General features: G+C 39.8%; 4 protein-coding genes across 7 annotated transcripts; all 4 read left to right on the forward strand.

Annotated features, from left to right (window-relative positions):
* Positions 1-295: 295 nt before the first annotated feature.
* On the forward strand, positions 296-7,694 carry LOC103835143 (bifunctional phosphatase IMPL2, chloroplastic). Of its 3 annotated transcripts, none has more exons than XR_004450203.1 (11): positions 296-884; positions 1,123-1,201; positions 1,423-1,517; positions 1,607-1,656; positions 1,893-2,017; positions 2,166-2,232; positions 2,368-2,457; positions 2,552-2,663; positions 2,770-2,853; positions 6,517-7,248; positions 7,353-7,694. XR_004450203.1 is itself a non-coding variant. In XM_009111251.3 (10 exons), exons 1-9 carry the CDS (start codon positions 542-544, stop codon positions 2,838-2,840), a joined length of 1,032 nt encoding a protein of 343 aa, XP_009109499.1. In that variant the 5' UTR covers positions 296-541; the 3' UTR covers positions 2,841-2,853; positions 7,353-7,694. The 3 variants fall into 3 exon arrangements, 1 of the variants encoding a protein (XP_009109499.1); XR_004450204.1 differs by having other exon boundaries at positions 6,551-7,248; XM_009111251.3 differs by lacking the exon at positions 6,517-7,248.
* LOC103835142 (probable receptor-like protein kinase At4g39110) lies at positions 2,984-6,197 on the forward strand. The gene has a single exon (XM_009111249.2). The coding sequence runs from the start codon at positions 3,277-3,279 to the stop codon at positions 5,914-5,916; it is 2,640 nt and encodes an 879-aa protein (XP_009109497.1). The 5' UTR covers positions 2,984-3,276; the 3' UTR covers positions 5,917-6,197.
* A 249-nt stretch (positions 7,695-7,943) lies between the features above and the next one.
* Positions 7,944-10,289, forward strand: LOC103835144 (chromatin remodeling protein SHL). Of its 2 annotated transcripts, none has more exons than XR_004450208.1 (5): positions 7,944-8,396; positions 8,479-8,827; positions 8,906-8,974; positions 9,561-9,673; positions 9,932-10,289. XR_004450208.1 is itself a non-coding variant. In XM_009111252.3 (5 exons), exons 1-5 carry the CDS (start codon positions 8,165-8,167, stop codon positions 9,995-9,997), a joined length of 849 nt encoding a protein of 282 aa, XP_009109500.2. In that variant the 5' UTR covers positions 7,944-8,164; the 3' UTR covers positions 9,998-10,239. The 2 variants fall into 2 exon arrangements, 1 of the variants encoding a protein (XP_009109500.2); XM_009111252.3 differs by having other exon boundaries at positions 9,541-9,673; positions 9,932-10,239.
* A 700-nt stretch (positions 10,290-10,989) lies between these two features.
* LOC103835145 (cysteine protease RD19A) lies at positions 10,990-13,627 on the forward strand. Its single transcript, XM_009111254.3, has 3 exons — positions 10,990-11,517; positions 11,655-11,774; positions 12,924-13,627. The coding sequence occupies exons 1-3, from the start codon at positions 11,056-11,058 to the stop codon at positions 13,449-13,451; spliced, it is 1,110 nt and encodes a 369-aa protein (XP_009109502.1). The 5' UTR covers positions 10,990-11,055; the 3' UTR covers positions 13,452-13,627.
* The last annotated feature ends 75 nt before the right edge of the window (positions 13,628-13,702 follow it).

Here is a 13,702-nt window from a genome sequence, read left to right on the forward strand (position 1 = left end):
AACTTCTTTCTGTGAATGTTGATTTGTTTAATTGCTGTATATCGATCGTCAGGTTAACATCGGTTTATCATTTCTCTACTAAAAAACATTAAACAAACAAAGATTTATATGGTCAGAAATAGAAAACTATTTGCCGGGATGAGTAGGTTCATACAAAGTCCATTGGATTCTCAATAAAATTATCAAAAAGTTGCTAATAGAAAGAAAAAAAGTTTAAGATATTCATGCAAAAGTATCACCACTAGCACATATATTATACACCATTCATAAGTCGTAACCACTAAGCTAAGTTTGTATAATAATTATTTTGTTCTGATCGAACGTTTGTTGCATCTGTAGTAGGTGGGGAATTTTTATTCCACAATAGGAGTGGGGAAAATAGTACATGTCCGGTCCGGTCCGGTTCGGTTAGTTATCGAACCGAAGAGAGCTTTCCCAATCTCAAAATACAATCCAACGGACGAGATTGAATACATCTTAATCTCTATTTTTAAACCCACTCGTCCATCGACGAATCGCTGCTTCCGTCGTTTACCTCTCGATGCAAATGTTAGCTCAGTCGCACTTCCTCTGCAAGTCCTTCTCTCTGATTCCGCCGCCGTCTCCGGTGCTGCGGTCTGCGACTCGCTCTCTTCATCTCTCTTCTTCGCAAAGCGGTAGATTATCCTTTCCATCGTCTTCCTTAACCGCTGGTTCGATCTCCCGCTGTACAATGGCTTCGAACTCGAAACGGCCTGACCTAAGCGAAGATTCCTCTTCGGAACTGAGCGCCACCGATTTGGATCGATTCGCCGCCGTGGCAAATTCACTGGCTGACGCTTCTGGCGAAGTCATCAGAAAGTACTTCCGGAAGAAGTTCGATATTGTTGAGAAAGACGATATGAGTAAGTCCTTTGGGTAGTTTTGTGATATACAATGGAGCTCTGCTCAGCTTGTTGGACCTAATAGACTCATGATGTGGTGATTTAACTAAGTGTTAGGTGTACTTATTGCAATTTCTAATAGTGAAATCGGAGTTTGATTTGTTAAGCACAATGAATTGGATTAGGGATCATATTTTCGGTAGATAAACCTATGAACCTGTCACTCATTTTTGTTTTATCTGACTTGGTTCGTATGTAGGTCCTGTTACTATAGCTGATCAAATGGCTGAAGAGGCCATGGTGTCTATTATTTTCCACAACTTCCCTTCTCATGCTATGTGAGTTTCCCTTTTTTTCTTGATAAATTTACTCTGTTCCTCTTTTGTATGATATAAAGACGTGAACTATGCTCTACTAGATCACAAGGGATTCTTATTGTGACTTTTTTTCCCTCCAAGATAAATACACATTTTGATTGCTCTCTTTCCTTGAGCTTAAGTAGATGAATGCATAAGAAAACTGCGCATGTTTATTCACATTTAAATTCTGAATACTGTAGATATGGTGAGGAGAAGGGGTGGAGATGCAAAGAGGAATCTTCAGACTATGTTTGGGTTTTGGACCCAATCGACGGAACAAAGAGTTTTATTACAGGTGCACTCCTTGTTCTAATTGTTGTTATTTTTTAATTGTCTTATCAAGAGTTTGAGGATTTGATTGCGCTATCAATTGCTTCTTTTCAGGGAAACCAGTGTTTGGTACGTTGATAGCTCTGCTTTACAAAGGCAAACCGGTAAGACACCAGACTCTCTGTTGTTTTTTGCAAGCTTCCCACGTTTGTGGCATGCATTATATAAGCACATTTGAATGATCAGATTTGGAAATTCATATTGCTGAGCTATGATCTCCTTTGTTGTGTTAATAATACATGAGTTTTAAGCATGCTAAAATTCTGACATCGATTAAGAACGTCTATGATTCTTAGCAATTGCATTTGAGCTTACTAACTGACCTTGTTCTCTCTTTTAGATTCTAGGTCTAATTGATCAGCCTATTCTAAGAGAGAGATGGATAGGAATGAGTGGAAGAAGAACTAAGTTAAACGGGAAGGATATCTCAACGCGATCTTGCCCGAAACTGTCACAAGCATATTTGTAAGTTTCCGTTCATTGAGCCATACTAGCGTTACTTCTGTAGTCAGCTTTTCTAAAAATATATCTGATGTCTTTTTGGCTTTGTGTATCAAGAAGGTAACTAGAATTCTCATGACTTCTTTTATCTTGTCATTCTTTGACTGTCCAGATACACCACTAGCCCACATCTTTTCAGTGGAGAGGCAGTAAAGGCCTTTGCTCGAGTTAGAGACAAGGTCCTTATCAATATCTCGAACTGAGTTTCTTATCCAGTTATAGTTTATATATGGATTCCCCTAAATCCCTTTTATTTTTATTTTTTTGAAGTGAATGACTTTCTCTTCTGCCTTGACAATTTTTTGTTATAACAGGTAAAGATGCCATTATACGGCTGTGATTGTTATGCTTATGCTCTTCTGGCTTCTGGATTTGTCGATCTTGTTATTGAATCCGGTCTAAAGGTAAAACTTCTCCTTCAGAATGACTTGTCAAAAGTTAAATATCTCATGTATCAATCTTATGTTGCTAATTGAAGTCAATGTTATTCTTCATCAGCCATATGATTTCCTAGCTCTGGTGCCTGTAATAGAAGGCGCTGGAGGTACCATAACCGATTGGAACGGTAACCCACCTCTTTGGGAAGCTTCATCCAGTGCCGTTGCTACAAGTACGTTCAATACTCCAAAATAACTCTGTTTCTTTCTCTCAATCACAATTCATCCAAAAAAAGAGCATGCAACCCCTGAATGCATCTACTTTTTCATTTGTCATAGGCTTTAATGTAGTTGCAGCTGGAGATTCAAACATTCATCAGCAAGCATTGGAGTCACTTGAGTGGCAGTGAAAAGCTTTCACTGGTACGTTGTTTACTCTATCTAATGTTTCTTCATCACTTGCTTGCTTCTGGATGATCATTAGGGACTCTACTTCGTTCATATTTGCTTGTTTGATTGAAAACAAAACTGATAGTGAGGTTATATAATCTGCTTTGTGTTTTAATTCTAGTTTTCTTTTTCTTGAAATAGGAAACCAGAATCAATTTATTTTTGGCACTGTCTAAAAATGGAATTAGCAATTTGCTAAAAATAACCATTGAATAACATCAATGACAATTTTTTTTTCTGGCCACACATATAACAACTAACTCTTGTCTCTCTCATGACCTTTTTCTCCCTCTTTTCTTCAACCACAAGCTATCTAACGAACTCCCTCATTTCTTCTTATCTTTGTTCTTCCTCATCCCTCTCTCTCTTCTCTCTCTCCTTCCCCACCCAGGAGGGATGAAGATAAGAAAGAAACCAAACACATGCACGATTCTTATCTTTGATTTTTCTCCAAAGCTCTCCATGTGTCTCCTCCTGGCTATTCTCTTCTTCCTCTCAGGCCTTGATGTGTCTACCGTAACCGCCGCCGTGGGACCAGCTACCGGTTTCAAACCGGCGGATGATATTCTTATTGATTGTGGAAGCAAATCGTCATCCAAAACCCCTGATGGAAGAGTCTTCAAGAGTGACCAAGAGACGGTCCAATACATAGAAGCCAAGGATGATATCCAGGTCTCAGCCCCGCCTTCAGACAAGGTCGCTTCTCCTATCTACCTAACTGCAAGGATCTTCCGTGACGAAGCCACCTACAAGTTCCATCTCACCCGACCTGGTTGGCATTGGGTTCGCCTCCATTTCTTGGCCTTCACTAACGACAAGTTTGATCTCCAACAAGCGACTTTCTCCGTTATGACGGAAAAGTACGTGTTGCTTCATAACTTCAAGATCAGTAACAACAACAACGATAGCCAAGCTGTTCTCCAGAAGGAGTATCTCGTCAACATAACGGACGCACAGTTCTCCCTCAGGTTTAGGCCTATGAAAAGCTCTGCAGCGTTCATCAACGCTATCGAAGTTGTCTCAGCTCCAGACGAACTGATCTCTGACTCCGGGACAGCTCTTTTCCCGGTTAACGGTTTCTCCGGTCTCTCTGACTACGCTTACCAGTCTGTCTACAGAGTCAACGTCGGTGGTCCTTTGATCGTTCCTCAGAACGACACGTTGGGAAGAACATGGATACCAGATAAGGAGTTTTTGAAAGAAGAGAACATGGCTAAGGACGTTAAGACGACCCCTTCAGCGATCAAGTATCCTCCTGGGGTTACACCTTTGATTGCTCCACAGACGGTTTACGCAACGGCTGTGGAGATGGCTGATTCTCACACCATAGCTCCTAACTTCAACGTCAGCTGGAACTTCCCCTCGAACCCTTCGTTTAACTACCTCATCCGCCTTCATTTCTGCGACATCGTCAGCAAGTCTCTCAATGACCTCTACTTCAACGTGTACATCAACGGGAAAACCGCCATTTCTGGTCTGGATTTGTCCACCGTCGCGGGCGATCTCGCGACTCCTTATTACAAAGACATTGTTGTGAACGCGACGCTTATGACCCCTGAGCTCCAAGTTCAGATTGGTCCCATGGGGGAAGACACAGGGTCCCAAAACGCGATCTTGAATGGAGTCGAGGTCTTAAAGATGAGCAACTCAGTGAACAGCCTTGATGGAGAGTTTGGAGTTGATGGTAGAACCACTGGGATGGGGAAACACGGTATGGTTGCGACAGCGGGGTTTGTGATGATGTTTGGAGCTTTCATTGGCCTTGGAGCTATGGTTTACAGGTGGAAGAAGAGGCCACAAGATTGGCAGAAGAGAAATAGTTTCTCCTCTTGGTTGCTACCGATACACGCCGGTGACACTACTTTCATGACAAGCAAAGGCGGTTCTCAAAAATCCAACTTCTACAACTCGACGATGGGCCTGGGCCGCTACTTCTCCCTCTCGGAGCTTCAGGAAGCTACAAAGAACTTCGAAGCGTCTCAGATCATCGGTGTTGGAGGATTCGGTAATGTATACATCGCAACACTCGACGATGGAACCAAAGTTGCTGTTAAGAGAGGTAACCCACAGTCTGAGCAAGGAATCACTGAATTTGAGACCGAGATCCAGATGCTTTCTAAGCTCAGACACAGACACTTGGTCTCTTTAATTGGTTACTGTGATGAAAACTCGGAGATGATCCTAGTCTATGAGTTCATGTCCAACGGTCCGTTCAGGGATCATCTATACGGAAAGAACCTTGCTCCGCTAACGTGGAAACAGCGGCTTGAGATCTGTATCGGTTCCGCGCGCGGGCTTCACTATCTACACACAGGAACAGCGCAAGGGATCATCCACCGTGACGTCAAATCAACCAACATTCTTCTCGACGATGCTTTAGTTGCCAAGGTCGCTGACTTTGGTCTTTCTAAAGATGTAGCCTTCGGACAAAACCATGTCAGCACGGCCGTGAAAGGAAGCTTCGGGTATCTAGACCCTGAGTACTTTAGAAGACAGCAACTTACAGATAAGTCCGATGTTTATTCATTCGGCGTCGTTCTTCTAGAAGCTCTATGCGCAAGACCGGCCATCAACCCCCAGCTACCGAGAGAACAGGTTAACTTAGCTGAATGGGCAATGCAATGGAAACGGAAAGGACTTTTGGAAAAGATCATTGATCCTCATTTGGCTGGAACGATAAACCCTGAATCGATGAAGAAGTTCGCTGAAGCCGCGGAGAAGTGTTTGGAAGATTACGGTGTTGATAGACCGACGATGGGAGATGTTCTGTGGAACTTGGAATACGCTCTTCAGCTTCAAGAGGCATTCACTCAGGGCAAAGCGGAGGAGACTGAGATCGATAAGCCAGTGACACCTGGCTCTGTTCTGCCAACTGCTACAACTCCAGTCACCCCCTCAGCTACCACCAACGCGGAGGCTAGTGTTCCAGTTGTTTCTAAAGTGGAAGAGACCGATGGCTCAGTCCATTCACAGACCGTGGACGAACACTCTGGAACAGCTATGTTCACTCAGTTTGCTAATCTTAATGGAAGATAAAACTAACTGACAAATAATTCATCTAAAAGGAAAAAAAAAACAAAAAAAGAATACACAAAACGAATTTGTTTGCATTAACAGTAAATGAATAGAAAATGACTTTCTAAGGCAATATGTTTGTTTGTTTTTTTATGTTTTTGTGGTGGTCGGAAGACTTGTGTGATATTTATATTTTTGGTGTGTATTATGTCAAATTTATCTTTTTATTGTATGAATTGTCATTTGTGGGTGGATATGTATTTTACTAAATGCGCTGATGCATTTATCTACTTATCCTCCTTTTACTGTAGTTGTTAATCTTAGATTGCAAATACAACAGCTTCACATTGAAAGTTAAGTGTGTGCGATTAAAGTTCCTATAACATTAGACCATTGTACACATATAAAGCAAACGGTTCTATTTTCGTTATTGGTTTTACTGTCTGTACATCTTTCTCAGACCAAGGCTTAGGGTCAATTTTAGAATATTTCTGCCAATGAACTCTTCTCTGAGATGATGTTTGAATTGGTGAATAATCTGTTTCTCCTCCTAAAGTTCTAAAATAAATAGATTGGTAATCTGATTCTCTTTTTTTCTTGTCACATTTCAATCTTGATCAGATTAATTAAGAAGACCTCAAATTTCTGCGTGTAGTTGACTATAGGATTCAAGTTTTGATTCAGTGGAATTAGTGTTTGGTACTTTGGTCTGCAACCGTTGTTAGATAATGTATTAGAGCTGGTGAAGCTCGAGCTCAAGCTCGATGAAGATGGTGATGAAGAGAGAGAGAGTAAAGTTTGTTAGAGATTTCAAACTGTAATTTTCACTTAATGAAAAATAAACGTATACAATGAGTATTTATATGTACATTGCTAACCGGTTTAATCATATATACAATCCGGTTTAATAACTCTAATATAATGTTCACATGAAACGTTTCTTTCTTTAGAAGGGCTACTTTTGTGCTATTAATCTCTTCTCATTGTTGAAACCCTGCAATCTTTTATATAAATAATTGTGAAACGTTTGGATATTAAACTCTTCACAAGTGTTTGTAGGAGAGGAAGTATAGGTGAGTCACAGATTGTGGAAAGAAATTTAGAGAAACCATGAAAGGATAATAAAATTTTAAAAACCAGAAATAGAAACCATTTCCTTCAATTAAGCAAATGTGTTTCTCTTTCTCTCTTTCCTCTTCCTTCGGTTTAGCTATATAAATGAATAGCTTCAACTTTTGTTTCTTGTATATTGTTTTTGTTATCTTTCTCTCTATTATATCTGTAAACTATGGAAAACATAAGTGGGTTGATGGCTTTTGACATGGGGGAGCTAAGAAACAACCTTCCCAAAAAGTACATCCTGAAGAATGATCTCATTGATTATGTTTCTTGTTTAAAGTTATAGATTCCTGGATTATTGCTTAATTTTTGGATCTGTGAATGGTTTGGAAAAACAGGAGAGGATTGTCAAGGTTCTACTCAGGGAAAGCAAGATCATATGTTTGTATCTTTGATGTTAAATGCCTTGAAGATCTGAAGAAACCAACCCAACTTCTTGATATTGATGATGATGATGTTGCGTACACGAAGAGGAAGAAGAAGAATAAGCAATCGTCTTCATCTTCATTTTCTGCTGCTGTGAACAGCAATGTTAACTATCAAAACTACCCTTGTCGTAGAGTTTCTAGTAGCACACATTGTTCCTCACCTTGTGTTAGTGCTTAGATTTTAAAAGACAGGTTCTCAATTTATCACAAACCTTCATCAGTACGTTATATTAACATCCCATTCACATCCAATTTTGATTTTTTTTTTTTCCTTTTAAATGTTTTGGTGCTTCTTTGCACCATATTGTAGTAGATTTGTTCCTTTTAAATGTTAAAGAAATGTAAGTATTCGCATAGAAAATGTAAAAGTCAATAAAAAGCGAAATGTATATATAGAAAATAAAATAATGTTGAAGAATTATATGAAAAAGACTACAAACATTATTAAATTTTGAATTTTGTTTATATAATTTTATCAAAAGTATTAATATTTGAGAGATAAAGTCTAACACAAATCATAATCGTAACTGCTTACGTGGCATGTTATACATGAATCACGAGACTGGTAGTTGAATAAAGGCGCGCACAAAACATGCGCTTCAATAAAAAAAAAAAAAAAAGAAGCTGACGTGGTCAATGGACAATCTGACACATTCTCTCCACCCCTTCACTCCCTAACTTTTCCTCATATTCACGATATTGCCACTCTTCTCCCAAACCGTATGGTCGTGAGGTGGACAAGACTTGTTCTCACCGTACTCCGTGTCTCATCTGATTATTGTCTCAATAAAATTGCAACTTTCTCCAGAAAATTTCACACACTTTCTCGAGAAATTAAACTATTCAGGTTCTTCTTTCTAGCCCCCTTGATCTTTCCACAGATGCCCAAGCAAAAAGCTCAAAAGAAGCAACTCAAATCCTACAAACTCAAACACATCAACAGAACCATTCAAGGTAACCTTTTGATTTTTTTTTTTCCAAAAACTGTAACAACTCAAAAAAGAGAATCGTTCGATATGGTTTTTTGGATTTGAAGAGGGAGATGCGGTGTTGATGCGGTCATCGGAGCCTGGGAAACCGTCGTACGTGGCGAGGGTGGAGGCGATCGAGGCGACGGACGCGCGTGGATCGAACGCGAGGGTTCGCGTGAGGTGGTACTACCGCCCCGAGGAGTCCATGGGAGGGAGGAGGCAGTTCCACGGAGCTAAGGAGGTGTTTCTTTCGGATCACTTTGACTTGCAGAGCGCTGATACGATCGAAGGCAAGTGTAAGGTTCACAGTTTCAGTAGCTACACGAAACTCAGCTCCGTGGGAAACGACGACTTCTTCTGTCGTTTTGAGTATAATTCTGCAACTGGGGCTTTTATTCCCGACAGAGTCGCCGTGTAAGACACTCTCTCCCTCTGTTACTTATTTTAATGGCCAAGGGAAGATAGAATGTTTGATTGTATTGATTGTTGTAGATTCTGCAAGTGTGAGATGCCGTACAACCCTGATGACTTGATGGTTCAGTGCGAGGAGTGTTCTGAGTGGTAAGTTCTTAACGCTTGTTGTATAAACTGTGATGATAGATCATTATGTATGTGTACCTTTGTAAACCTATCAGATAGTGATAGAGTCGTTGTTATGAGTCTTGCTTGGGTGTGTTTTGTATGTGTAGAGTAACTCTATAATAGAGTTTGAGTTTGCTCCAATGGTATTCTATTTTAAAATGAAAATAGAGTAACTTTGTTTGCTCCAATGGAGTAGAAAATAGAATGATGAATTAAAAAAAATAAGTTACTCTATATTTGGAGTAAACATATTTTTCACTTTATTACAGAGTGGAAAATATAGTACAATTGGAACATTTTTACTCTAAACTCTATTTTAGAGTAGAAAATAGAGTGGAATAGAGTGGAGTTGGTGATGCCCTTAGTAAATGACTTGGGTCTTTCACTCATGTTAGCTTTTTGCTTTATGGAACAATTTATTGATCTCTTGATTTTGAAAATTTTAAGCCCACTATTTTTTTTTTTTTGACTTGGCTCGTTAGAATGTTTGTGTCTGTTTTACTATGATGCCTTTGGATTGTTACAGGAAACTAACATTGGCTCAGGTTTCACCCTTCTTGTATAGGAACAACAATAGAGGCAGCTAAAAAGCTCGATCACTTCTACTGTGAAGAGTGTTCCCCGGAACAGCAGGATTTGGATAACTCTAATTCGACTTCCAAAACCACAGATGCTAAGGTATATCTATCTCTCTATCACCTCATTTCAGCAACTATTATCTCTTTATTTTTCCTGGTTCTGGTCAAACCCGTGCTGTACCACAGCATGGCCGGGCTTAAAACTAAATTGGGAATATAATTTAAACCGGTCCATATATAACCTTCCCTGCCAATGCCAATATCTCATTAACGCAAAGTGTCTAGATATCTCTCTCTTTATAGTTAAAAGGCAAGTTTTAAAAAATAAAAATAAATGTTTGGTTCTGCAATTTAACAGGTGAATACAAAGCGCAGCCTGGAGGTAAGCAAGACGAGGAACAAACACGCCAAGCGATCAGGTTAACATAAAAACCTCTGAGAGCTATATCAGTCCATCGGACTGAGTTCAGTATCATCATGATGTAATCTGTGAAAGAGTTTGTTTTCTTTACTCTACTTTTTTTCTTTCTTTCTTAAGGATGTGAGGTTTAGGTTGGTTGGCTTGATTAGTGACTTGTGTTGTGGCACAATCTTATGTATAGTATACTATATGTTTTCATTTCATCTGCTTTAAGCTGTGACATAATGAAAGCTGAGTGAAAGGTATGTCTATAAAAAGAAACAGAGAGAGGGGTCACTTGTTTGTGCTCGATTGTGAAATCTGGCTAGACAGAAATGGAGAAAAACCTCTTTAGGTTCATTCTATGTAAATTCAAAACGCATATTCAAAGCAAAAATGTGTAGTGAGGGATTCATATAGCATCATCATCATGGTTAAAACTTTAAAATGTGTAGTAGCTGAATAACAAACATCATCATAATTGGTGCAGTGAGGGATTCATATATCATCCGACAACCCAAGTTACAATAAAAATCAAGACATTTAATATTTAACATTTTACCCAAAAAAAAAAAAAAATCAAGACATTTAACTTTCATGATATTTCTTAATAATAATAAAAAAATCAGAGAAAGACAAATATTGCACCTAACGTCTCCACTTTTGTCGCGAGAAAGTGGAAGATTAGTAAATTAAAAATTGTATTAATTTTGATGTTAAGAAAAAGAAAAACAATTAATTAATTTTCTACAACACGGCACGGCTCTGCAACAAGTTGAACCTATCTATTCGACACCCAGTCAATTCTAACCACGTGTTGGTACACCATTGGTTAGGTTCCTTTTCCTCTTGGATAAGTAATCTTTTAAAATCCAAAAATATCTCCCGGCCTGTTCTTGAGTATAACCATAAATAACTACTTAATAATTAAAAAAATATCTTTTTAAAAGAAACCGAAAGGTAATAATATAATATCCAAAGGCAAAAAGACAGGTAGATTAAGATTCTATACATACACACCTAATCATCTTTCATCTTTATATTAATCCATCTCCTTCCCTCTCTCTTTTCTTCAATCTCAAATGGATCGTCTCAAGCTTTCTCTCTCCCTCTTCGTTCTCTTTTTCCTTGTCCTCTCCGCCTCCTCCGACGGCAACGAAGGCGGCGATGATCTCGTGATCAAGCAAGTGGTTGACGGAGGAGCCGAGCCCAACGTTCTATCCTCCGAGGATCACTTCTCTCTGTTCAAGAAAAAGTTCGGCAAGGTCTACGCGTCCAGCGAGGAGCACGACTACAGATTCTCCGTTTTCAAAACCAACCTCAGGCGAGCGAGGCGTCACCAGAAGCTGGATCCCTCTGCGCGTCACGGCGTTACGCAGTTCTCCGATCTGACTCGCTCTGAGTTCAAGAAGAAGCATCTCGGGGTTAGAGGCGGGTTTAAGCTTCCCAAGGACGCTAACAAGGCTCCGATCCTCCCTACCGAGAATCTCCCGGAGGAGTTTGATTGGAGAGATCGTGGTGCAGTTACTCCCGTCAAAAATCAGGTAACCGTAATGGTGACGTGGATGAAATAATTGATTCCTTATTCGAATCAATCTTAAGTTGTACAATCAGATCTTGTAGAAAGAGTTATGTAATGAATATTTCTGATTGGTCTGATCTTTTGTGCGTGTGCGAGTAGGGATCGTGCGGTTCTTGCTGGAGTTTCAGCGCCACTGGAGCTCTGGAAGGTGCTAACTTCCTCGCTACGGGCAAACTAGTTAGCCTTAGCGAACAACAGCTCGTTGACTGTGATCACGAGGTTTGACTTTCTTCCGTTATTACCTTTCTCATGCGACTCTCTCTCTTCACTTTAGGCATGCGTTTTGATGTACCATTAACTAAATCTCATGCGTGTTGTATATATATACGATGTTGAAGAAATCTTTATGCTGTAATTACTAAACCGATTATATGGAACTAGACATTAACAAATTATTAATTTATTATATTTATATTTTAGATTTATATCATTTTTTAGTTTTTGGATTTAATTATAAAATTATTTTATTACATTATCAAAATTAGATATACAAAAGAAAATATATTAAATCTAAAATCTAAATATGATAAATTAATAATTTGTTAATGTTTTCAAATAATCCGTTTAGTAGTAGGCCTAGTTACAGCATAACGATTTCTTAACAAAAGATATTAGACTAATTGTGAATTTATACCAATATAATTTTTTTTTTTTTTTGTAACTGGCTTCAGAAGATAAACAAACTTATACCAATATAATTGCTCAGTACTTAATTAGTTAGAGCATGTTTATTGGTGCAATCCCTTAGTGGGTGCTTAGTGAATTTTTAAATATTAAAATTGTGATGGGGTCAAAAAGAAAAGAACCAAACTATGAGGACTGGATGTGCAAAATAGCCAAAAGTAGCCATTGATGTTTCACGAGTCTTTCGAATGCGACGGCGAACTTGATTCCAACGATGAGCAGCACGACGGAAATGAACTGACGATGTCGAAACTGAGGTGGAGGAAAGCTGACGACGCCGATGATTCAGGGACTGTGCAGTGGAGGAGAGCTGAGACGTTGGGGATTGATGATTGGAGCATCGGAGAGGGGAGAAACAACCAACCATGGTCTCCAATCTCGAGATGCAGAGCGGCTTCATGGCGTCGAGGAGTCGTCGAGGTGTCGAGGACTCCCTGTTTCGCCATCGAGAGAAGAAAAAGAAAAAAGACGAAAGACGACACTGCTCCTCCAGCCAACCTGATTGTGCCACGTACCCGCTAAGCAACGTGCCTTCGAGACCCAAATTAGGCGACGTCCTTTGTTTAATTGTCTATTTTCCTTTTATTTTAATTGCCAATTTAGCTAAACAACCCTCCTAAGCGACGCCGATAAACATGCTCTTAAGATTCTATACTCAAATCTCGTCTCTCTTTCTCTATGTAGTGTGATCCAGAAGAAGCAGGCTCGTGCGACTCTGGTTGCAACGGTGGCCTCATGAACAGCGCTTTCGAATACACACTCAAAACCGGAGGGCTCATGAGAGAAGAAGACTATCCCTACACCGGAAAAGACGGCCCCACCTGCAAGCTAGACAAGTCCAAGATCGTCGCATCCGTCTCCAACTTCAGTGTCATCTCCATCGACGAAGAGCAGATCGCTGCGAACCTTGTCAAGAACGGACCTCTTGCGGTAGCCATCAACGCCGCATACATGCAGACTTACATTGGAGGAGTCTCGTGCCCTTACATATGCATGAGGAGGCTCAACCACGGTGTCTTGTTGGTTGGTTATGGTTCGGCTGGTTACGCTCCTGCTAGGTTCAAGGAGAAGCCTTACTGGATCATCAAGAACTCGTGGGGAGAGACTTGGGGTGAGAATGGTTTTTACAAAATCTGCAGAGGCCGTAACGTTTGTGGTGTTGATAGTCTTGTCTCAACCGTTACAGCCGCTGTGTCACCCACCGCCCATTAATTAAGCCAGCTCTTGTTTTAATAAATTAACTAACGCTGGTGATTTGTGTGAGCGAGGACTCTTTGATTGACTACCTATTTTCTCTCTGCTTTTTTTATAAAGGAAGATGAAGTTTGTATTGTAAATAAAAATGCATTTTCTCGAACAAACCCAAATACAATGACCATCGCTGTTGATTTGTCTAAGGGGTGGGGATCGGATATCCGGATTTGGATAAGGTATTTCGAGTTTCCGAATATTTTGGTATAACA

This window comes from Brassica rapa, chromosome A08, assembly GCF_000309985.2.
Source record: "Brassica rapa cultivar Chiifu-401-42 chromosome A08, CAAS_Brap_v3.01, whole genome shotgun sequence".
NCBI classification, from domain to species: Eukaryota; Viridiplantae; Streptophyta; class Magnoliopsida; order Brassicales; family Brassicaceae; genus Brassica; species Brassica rapa.

Excerpts from the sequence above, each read along its gene's own strand:
- LOC103835142 (XM_009111249.2), top strand. The coding sequence starts at position 3,277 with ATGAAGATAAGAAAGAAACCAAACACATGCACGATTCTTATCTTTGAT.
- LOC103835145 (XM_009111254.3), top strand. The coding sequence starts at position 11,056 with ATGGATCGTCTCAAGCTTTCTCTCTCCCTCTTCGTTCTCTTTTTCCTT. Across the intron at positions 11,518-11,654 it reads TTACTCCCGTCAAAAATCAG|GGATCGTGCGGTTCTTGCTG; the intron begins GTAACCGTAATG and ends GTGTGCGAGTAG. Across the intron at positions 11,775-12,923 it reads TCGTTGACTGTGATCACGAG|TGTGATCCAGAAGAAGCAGG; the intron begins GTTTGACTTTCT and ends TTCTCTATGTAG.
- LOC103835144 (XM_009111252.3), top strand. The coding sequence starts at position 8,165 with ATGGTCGTGAGGTGGACAAGACTTGTTCTCACCGTACTCCGTGTCTCA. Across the intron at positions 8,828-8,905 it reads ATTCCCGACAGAGTCGCCGT|ATTCTGCAAGTGTGAGATGC; the intron begins GTAAGACACTCT and ends TGATTGTTGTAG. Across the intron at positions 8,975-9,540 it reads TGCGAGGAGTGTTCTGAGTG|GTTTCACCCTTCTTGTATAG; the intron begins GTAAGTTCTTAA and ends ACATTGGCTCAG.
- LOC103835143 (XM_009111251.3), top strand. The coding sequence starts at position 542 with ATGCAAATGTTAGCTCAGTCGCACTTCCTCTGCAAGTCCTTCTCTCTG. Across the intron at positions 1,202-1,422 it reads AACTTCCCTTCTCATGCTAT|ATATGGTGAGGAGAAGGGGT; the intron begins GTGAGTTTCCCT and ends TGAATACTGTAG. Across the intron at positions 2,018-2,165 it reads AAACTGTCACAAGCATATTT|ATACACCACTAGCCCACATC; the intron begins GTAAGTTTCCGT and ends TTGACTGTCCAG.